At 43.9% G+C, this 8,674-nt stretch overlaps 1 protein-coding gene across 6 annotated transcripts in view; it reads right to left on the reverse strand.

Moving 5' to 3' along the window:
* Positions 1-5,706: 5,706 nt before the first annotated feature.
* PATJ (PATJ crumbs cell polarity complex component) overlaps positions 5,707-8,674 on the reverse strand; it is a 157,843-nt gene continuing 154,875 nt past the window's right edge. For 5 of the 6 annotated variants that reach the window (XM_053392227.1, XM_053392225.1, XM_053392226.1 and 2 more), the window contains one exon: positions 5,707-7,806. In XM_053392227.1, coding sequence (XP_053248202.1) covers positions 7,660-7,806 — 147 coding nt within the window. In that variant the 3' untranslated portion in view covers positions 5,707-7,659. The remainder of the gene's footprint in view (positions 7,807-8,674) is intronic. The other variant, XM_053392228.1, reaches the window with a different exon arrangement.

Here is an 8,674-nt window from a genome sequence, read left to right on the forward strand (position 1 = left end):
AGATGTCTTCTAAAAGTTTGGTAGTTATTTTTCTCTTTGACATCTGGTGGGAGGCCGTTCCACAAGGCGGGTGCCACTACTGAGAAGGCCCTCTGCCTGGTTCCCTGTAACTTGGCTTCTTGCAGTGAGGGATCCGCCAGAAGGCCCTCGGCGCTGGACCTCAGTGTCTGGGCAGAATAATGGAGGTGGAAACGCTCCTTCAGGTATACTGGACCGAGGCTATTTTTCTAGAATAATAGCACTGATGACAGCACATGTGCAGAAGGCAGCCTAATGAAGCAGAGTTTGGCAGGAAGGTGTGTTTTGGGTGTAGAAATGCCAAACAGGTAATGTGCATTGGGCTAAGGCATCCCTGCCTCCTCTCTGGTGCGCACAACAGCATGCTTTAGGGTTCTTGCCCTAAATAACTCAAAACATGCTTCCTTTTGCTGGGCATGTCTAGAAGCAGATCAGAGTAAGCACTCCCCTGCCCCCATTTTTTGGTAAGAGTTTTTAATGGATGCTCATTACGGGCAAAACCCGATAGCTTTTCTTAGCCTGCACCAAGTTCAGCACCCTCACAGATGGCTTTGTAATAAAAGCCAGCACTGCCTAACAATAAAGCCTTCACAGATATAGAACACTACAAGGTTTGAGGCCTGGGCAGTGTCTGAGGCACAAGTGTGTTTTGCAATAGATCTCTTCAAGAGGCAGTATGGCGGTCAGCGAGAACTTGAAAGTGACACACACATTTTGCTTTTAAACAGTTTAATTTTCACAACCTGAGGGAAAATATGGGCAATTTTTTATATCACACTGTGAATAGCATCTGAGATAGCTAAAAGTGCCAGATGATGATGATGATTGATAATAATACTAATAAATAATGTAAAGGACCCCTGGATGGTTAAATCTAGTCAAAGGCGACTATGGGGTTGCGGTGCTCATCTCGCTTTTCAGTCCGAGGGAGTCGGTGTTGGTCCATTTACTGCTTTCTGGGTCATGTGGCCAGCATGACTAAACCACTAGTGGTGCACAGAGTACCGTGACAGAAACCACAGAGCCTTGAAATGCTGTTTACCTTCCTGCCACAGTGGTACCTATTTATCTACTTGCACTGGCGTGCTTTTGAACTGCTAGGTTGGCAGGAGCTGAGACAGATAAATGGGAGCTTGCCCTGTTGCACAGATTCGAACTGCTGACCTTCTGATTGGCAAGCCCAAGAGGTTCAGTGGTTTAGACCACAGCATCACCCACATCCTAACAACAACAACAACAACAACAACAACGTTTGTGGGATGTGGCGTATGAGCCACTCTTCCTTATTGTATTAATGTAATATTATTCATTTATTTATCTGTTGGGTCATGGCTGATATTAAGGAAGCCACACCACACTGACCAGGCCTGAGGTACCTAGAGGTAAGGGGACTGAAGTTCACTTCATTGTTTTCTAAGAGCCTCTGCTCTATACTGAATAAATTCAATACACAAATTTTCATAATGGATACCTGGCACTAGAGGGCACCAAACATACAAGACCTATACCAGTTCACTGTTTATGCCAATTTTTGTATAATACTGAAACAATTTTTTCCTTCAATTACGGTAGCTTTTGAGGGATTACCCAGATATTTGTGGGAAACCTAGTGACTTCAGGCAAGACTTGCTGCTCTTGAATATAATCCTAAAATAATATTAAATGCACCCACCCTTTGGCTGCCATATGTCCAGAGTTTCCCGGACACATCTGGGAATCGAGCTGAAAAATGGCATCCGGGTGGATTTTCGCTAAATTGACAGAATGTCTGGAAAACCCAGACATATGGCAAATAGGGCCATTTTAAAACAAAAATTGCTTTAAAAATCCCCCAAAACTTTAATTTGGGGGGAGATGTTACCTGAAAAAGCTCAACAAAGGGGAGCACATGAAAGAGGGAGTGAAGAGGGGGCAGGGGAGCAAGGAGCGCTGAGGCACACCTTGTGGGGGCAGCTGTTGCCTCCCCTCCCTCCCCACTTGGGAGGGCAAGCGCCGCTTCTTGTCTGAGGCAAAGCAAAGCCAGAGGCTCCTTCTCCTGCCGACCCCACTCCTCTCACTCGGTGCATTGGGTTTTAGTGCCAGACACCTCCACACAGCGCCAGGCTACCGTCCTCTTGGTCAGGGGTCGCTCCTTCTTCTCTGAGGAAGGGCACCAGGCGTTTTCCCTTGCTTCGCCCCGTTGGCACCGTGGGACATTTGCGTTTTCGCCCTCTGAGCCTTTTTCAGCTCCCTCTGCCACCTCAGTCAGAGAGCTCCTCGTGGCCAACCACCACTGTTGCAACATGAGGCAGCCAGGGCTGGATTTAGGTTTGCTGAGGCCCTAAGCTACTGAAGGTAATGGGGCCCTTTATATGTCCAGCTGTTCTTTTGTCAACAACAAATTGTTGCTGTTTTTTGTGTTCAGTATATGCTGTATGGTAATTTATGGACCTAATAGGTATCTAAAGCCATTTGCACATGTTGCCACACAACCAGTCCATGCAGAATGTAGACAACCTATATACAGAAATGAGCAAACCAGTGATATTTTAGGGAGCCGGCTAGCAGGCGGGGCCTATTACTTAGTATTTTTTCCTCTATAAGACTCATTTTTTCCCTCCTGAAAAGTAAGGGGAAATGTGTGTGCGTCTTATGGAGCGAATGCAGGCTGCACAGCTATCCCAGAAGCCAGAGCAGCAAGAGGGATTGCTGCTTTCACTTCTGAGATTCAGGATATTTTTTTTCTTGTTCTCCTCCTCCAAAAACTAGGTGCGTCTTGTGGTCTGGTGCACCTTATAGAGCGAAAAATACGGTACATCATAGGAGCCCACACAACACAAAACACTGTTGCTATATGTAGGTTTTTATTTGTTTTTTATCTTATATTTTGGAAATGTACATCCAGTTTTTTTCCTTTAATTTTTTTGGGGCACCCCCAAGAGAGTTGGGCCCTAAGCTATAGCTCGGTTAGGCAGCCCTTGTGGAGCCTTGCTCCTGTGTGCTGCTCTGGCAGATGAGCCGGGGTAGGGGGTGGTTTGAGGTGGCCCCCGATTTATTTTCATCACTGCATCTGTGACCGAGGCAGCAATGGTGAGAGCCCCTTTCTTCGCTTGTCGCCTTGGTCCTAAAGGATTGACTGGACGAAGAGCTTGCCTTGGGGGACTGGCAATATGGGAATATGGCCACCCTAATCTGGACGCGGGTGGCGCTGTGGGTAAAAGCCTCAGCGCCTAGGGCTTGCCGATCGAAAGGTCGGCGGTTCGAATCCCCGCGGCGGGGTGCGCTCCCACTGCTCGGTCCCAGCGGCTGCCAACCTAGCAGTTCGAAAGCACCCCTGGGTGCAAGTAGATAAATAGGGACCGCTTACCAGCGGGAAGGTAAACGGCGTTTCCGTGTGCTGCGCTGGCTCGCCAGATGCAGCTTGTCACGCTGGCCACGTGACCCGGAAGTGTCTTCAGACAGCGCTGGCCCCCGGCCTCTTAAGTGAGATGGGCGCACAACCCTAGAGTCTGGCAAGACTGGCCCGTACGGGCAGGGGTACCTTTACCTTTACCTTTTTAATCTGTCCACATGGAACTTGCAAACTTCCAACACTTTAATTGTAAAGCAATGGGCTTATTGGCAGGGTTCCTGGCAGCGGTGATTATATTTGATTTGCCAGTAAAGAAATATATCTTTCCAAGACCATTTTGCGCTCAATAATAATATATTCACTTTTTACCTGCTTTCCAAGATAGAGAGGATAGACCCGCAGAGAACATTAATGGTTCATAACTGGAGAGTTATGGGTAGATTTCCTGCTTATCTGGCAAGAATGCGAAAGCACAGAGCTATAAAGACAGATAAAATTGTCTCAGCTGAGCATGCTCTTCCAACTCAATTTCATAGAATAAGATTGCTTTAACAATAAGAAGTTGAAGATAATAGAGAAGTCGTCCCACTTTGTGATCTTAAAGAGAGGTAGGTCAATGTGGAAAATATCTCTAAGGGTGTGTTTTTGAAGCAGGAACTCAACATGGAGAGCCTATGATATGCCCCTCATATGGCACCGAGTCTCACTTTGATATTACCTTGGGGCTTGCAATACAAGCTTCTGCTTCTGAAGCCACATAGTGGAAATAATTGCTTCTTGGCAATGAAATTCTTGCCATCCTCCTTATCTTTTCTTGGTTTGTATTGTTCCGTTCCTTCTATCAAACTGCTTGTAGGTGTAGGGCTTGTAAGGCTGTAGGAAAAACAGGCACACTCTTAGCTCCCCCCACCCCCCGGTTCAGTCAGCAGAAGGCCAAGGGCACTGAGCGAGTAGCAATTTTACCAGCTCATACAAATATTTTATTTTCCTGCAAAAGCAGCTCCAAAAGCCAACATAAGGATGTGGATAGCTGGAGCATATGCTATATAGGTGTGACTGTTGAAAGAGCATGCCAGTGTCACTCTAAAGGGCAGCCCCACTTGGTCACATGAATAGCACTTTTCGCACTTGAAAAATGAATTTTAAAACGGGCACTGGTGGACCTACTGCTCAGAAAGACCATCAAGACTGGATGCTTTTAACATTATACACCTGGTCTCTGAGCTATTTCGGCAGGCAGAAGTTCCTTGGGAGGGGATGCTTATTACCTAATGAGGAGTCATATTGCTGATCTTGAAATTGACCAGAGGGCTTATTTCAACAGATTACATGCTTAATCTGTTTTACATTAAACTGTTCCTATTGCCATTGGCTGCAAGATAACATTTGCCTACAAAGCAGTTTTAGCTTTCTTCTGTTTTCAGTGTTATTTCCAAGGGTCCAGCATATATGACTAGGTATGCCCTAGAACAGATTAATAACACAGTGGGATCTCAGTTTACGAACTTAATCCATTCAGGAAGTCTGTTCTTAAACCGAGGCGCGCTTTCCCGGCCTCCAGCCGCCAGTGCCCTTCCACCGTTCAGCTTCTGTTCGTAGACCGAGGTAAAGTTCACTAACCGGAACACTACTTTTGGTTTTGCGGAGTTCTTATACTTCATAAACAGGGCTGTTCTTAAACCGAGGTACCACTGTATTCTTGCTGTGTTGAGGATGGACAATGCCATGGTGAGATTTGGGCTGAATATAGCTACCCTACTCTGCAATGGTCTGAGATGGTCTACCCTCAAAGATGGATGGATTCCTGAACGCCCTGGGGGGATTTCCCAGCTAATGTGGCTGGCACTCCTGTTAAGGCTCTTGTCTCACTGTGGGATGGGGAGTTGTGCTGAACACGTGACAAATGCTCCCGACTGGCCTTGCTTTCACTGTGGAGCATGTAGATCACCTTGGTACGGCAGTGACCTGCAACCAATGAAATGGGAAAGTTGAAGATTAAGTGGTTTAAGGCCTGGCCAAGAGAGCATTGCTCCGACGCTCTCACAGGCCTGCTATAACAACTTGATACAATATTGTTTTTAATCTTGTGTTTTAATGCTATAACCCACCCTTGGACCTTAGTGTGAAGTGCGGGTAACAAGTAAAAAAAATAACAACTTAGCAAGGGACAAAATTGCTAAGAATCAACAGTCCTTAGCCCATGCTCCCAAATGATACTCATTTTTAAGTGTTTGTTCCAGGAGTCTATTATGCCTTTTAAGGAAAAATGTCATCTGGGATGTATCTTTTCTCTTCTAAAATAAAGTTAGGCTTCTGTGCATTGGTGCAATATTGACTCTGCTCCAGTATTCCTCCAACTTTTTGCAAGTGAATTTTATTTCAAATCTTTGGAAGTCGTAAAACATTTTATTTTACTGCCATACATAAATGAACTATATGTTTTGTTACCTCCCACCCATATCACAGAAGTCAGCATTATTAAACAAACCAAAAGCCCATATACTAAAAAAAAAAAGCATAATGCAGGCTTCATTAAAAGAACTGAGGCACAATCCATTGGGAGGTTTTCCTGCCCTAAGCCCTGCCCACACCATGTTCAGACAGTTCCCATTCATCTCAACAGGGCTCAAAGCAAAGAGAACTTCCTAGCAGATTGTGCCTTTTTATCTTTTACATATAGCACTTACTTCCCTACCAGCTCAGTTGCAGGTTGCAATGCAGTTTTTGGCAGTACTATATGTGGCACACAGAAGAGTGCAAGTTACAAGCAGCAATCATGTGATCTCTGCCTTGAGCCACAGGGAGTGCAAAATATCTCAGTTATAGCTCATCATTCTTTATATCAGAAACATATGCATAAAAGGGCAAAAGCTGGGGTCAAATTGAAAAGAATGGTTAGGAACTGTCAAATTACACATTTTTGGTCAAAACTAAACTAGAACAATCAACAGATTTTGGTCACAATCCTTAAACAAGTCTAAAATGCTTTTTCAAGTTTAATTATGGGTGTGCAGTGTGAACTTCAGCATATTTTATCAAACAGAATGCCTCCAGCCTTTAAAGTGTTCTTCAGTTTTCTTCCTGGGACATTTTCTTAGCATTTCTTAGAAATATTACTAGCATTAATCTGCACACTGATGTGTAGAAATCCTTTAAAATCTTCTTCCAGGCACTATTCAAGGAACACCCATGAAAGTATTCCAGTAGCTTAAAGCACTTTGTGATTAGCTAGATCCAAACATAGCACATAAAACAAAGACAATAATCTTAACGAGACAAAACCACCTTTTCTTTGATTACTGTGTCACCTTTGACCAATTTAGCACATATACAATCAACATGAACGCTATTGCATTCTAATTGTATCATACAGTTTACATACATTCTACAGAAATTGCAGGCTTTAGATAGAAAATTGTCACTTTGTTTACTGATGACAATGACATTGCACTACATAAATTTAACTTGAGCCACCAGGTTTCTTTTGCTATATTGTCATTATAAATAATGCGTAGCCCTATTTGAAGTTAAGGTGCTTCCTTCTGCCTCTGTGCAATTAAGCTTTATACTGTACAAACCATCCCTATCACTGAACCAGCTCCCATGAGACAGCCCCTTCAAAAGGCTCATGCCTATCCATCTCAAGAATTTCTGGGAGCCAGCCTTTAAAACAATGGCACACACAAACTAAGGAGAGGCTGAAATTGACTTGTCATGATTGCCACTAACTTACAAATATCTATCCAGAGAGATTAGACAGGGAGGGTTGACATTTCATGATTAGAACACAGTTTACAATTAATTTCCCATGGGAGAATCTGATATTTCATCATTTAGAACAGCAGTAATTGAATTACATTTTTAATGTTTTCTGGAATGGCTGAAAAAAAAAAGAATGAACATAAGTAAACCATGAATGAGATGAAAAGCCACTCTGTAGTTATCTCTGTGCATGAGATGGGATCCAACGATAAGCTAATTTCTTTCTTGTGTATAAGCTAATTTTTGTTTCAGTGACTTTACTTCCTATTGGTTGATGACAGTTCTGGGCAAAGCAGGAGCCAGGAAGCACATTCAAAGGAAACCAGGGATGAATGGGGTTGGGTGGGCTTAAGGATTTCACAATTAGTTTCAATGACTAGGCAAAACGAACATCTACAATGGATGTAAACAGCACAGGCAACATGATTAATGGTGTGCTAAATTTAGACAGAGTTGGGTTTTCATCCCACACAGGATTGTTTTATAGCAGCTCTAGCAATGCTCAGAAATAAATTGCATCCAGCCCAGATTGAATTTGCAGCAAAATCTCATGACAACACTGTTAGTGTTACAGTCCCTTTTTGGCGCTTCAGAATTGCTACAGCTTGCTCATGAGTCACGCCTTCCAGAGTCTCTCCATTAACTGCTAAAATCTGATCGCCACGCTTCAGTCTGCTGTCATCTGCAGCTGCTCCCTGAAAAAAACCAGAAATGGCACATCAGAGGCCAAGCAATTTGATGGGGCTTAATTAAAGAAGAAGAAAGAGAGACATACACAAACCACCCTCAATGGTGACATTCCATTATCATTATTAATGCTTCTCGGGGCATTTGTGGCCATTAATGCTTCAAACACTTCACAGATGATGAGGAAGGGGGGTGGAGAGAAGATTCTGCTCTAGACCAGCCTGCCCCCACCTCCAAGATTAGGCGTGTCAATGGTACTCCCTGCCATTTTTGTTCTTTTTTGATAAAACCAAACAGAACAAGATCAAATCAACTGAATACTGATTACTGACTGTAATAAAGAGATTGAAGAGGAAATCAAGCGCACATGTAGGTGTGTGTGTCCCATATGCCATCAATGGTATAGAGGCACACATTCATTGCTCTAGACCTGGTAGGCTGCCAACTGGGCCATGCAGTGTTTGGAAATGAGATCTTTCCATAAGGCCTGATGCACTTCTGAGAGCCTCTCACTGTGTGGGCTAGTTCTTGCATATTGCAAGTATCCATAAAGTTGTCCTTTTGAGATTCTCACACACACACCCCGCATCTTGTGCTGCTGATTTAGCTTTCCAGAGATTGCTATCGGCCACACAGTGGCTAGCCATCTGCTTTTAGGGAAGGGCGAGGAGAACTTCCTTTGCTGCGCTATTACTCAGCAGGCTGCTGTTAGCAGAAGCACCACTTTTCAAAAGATGTGTACTGATAGCCCACATAAGAACTCTGGAAGGAATAAGTCATGCATCATAGGATAAAGATTTGCACACATGGCTTCAGATCACAGACACACAACTTGTTGAAAATGTGAACTGATGATGTAAAATTGTCCCACTTTTT

This window comes from Podarcis raffonei, chromosome 6 (genome assembly GCF_027172205.1).
Source record: "Podarcis raffonei isolate rPodRaf1 chromosome 6, rPodRaf1.pri, whole genome shotgun sequence".
In the NCBI taxonomy this organism is placed as follows: domain Eukaryota; kingdom Metazoa; phylum Chordata; class Lepidosauria; order Squamata; family Lacertidae; genus Podarcis; species Podarcis raffonei.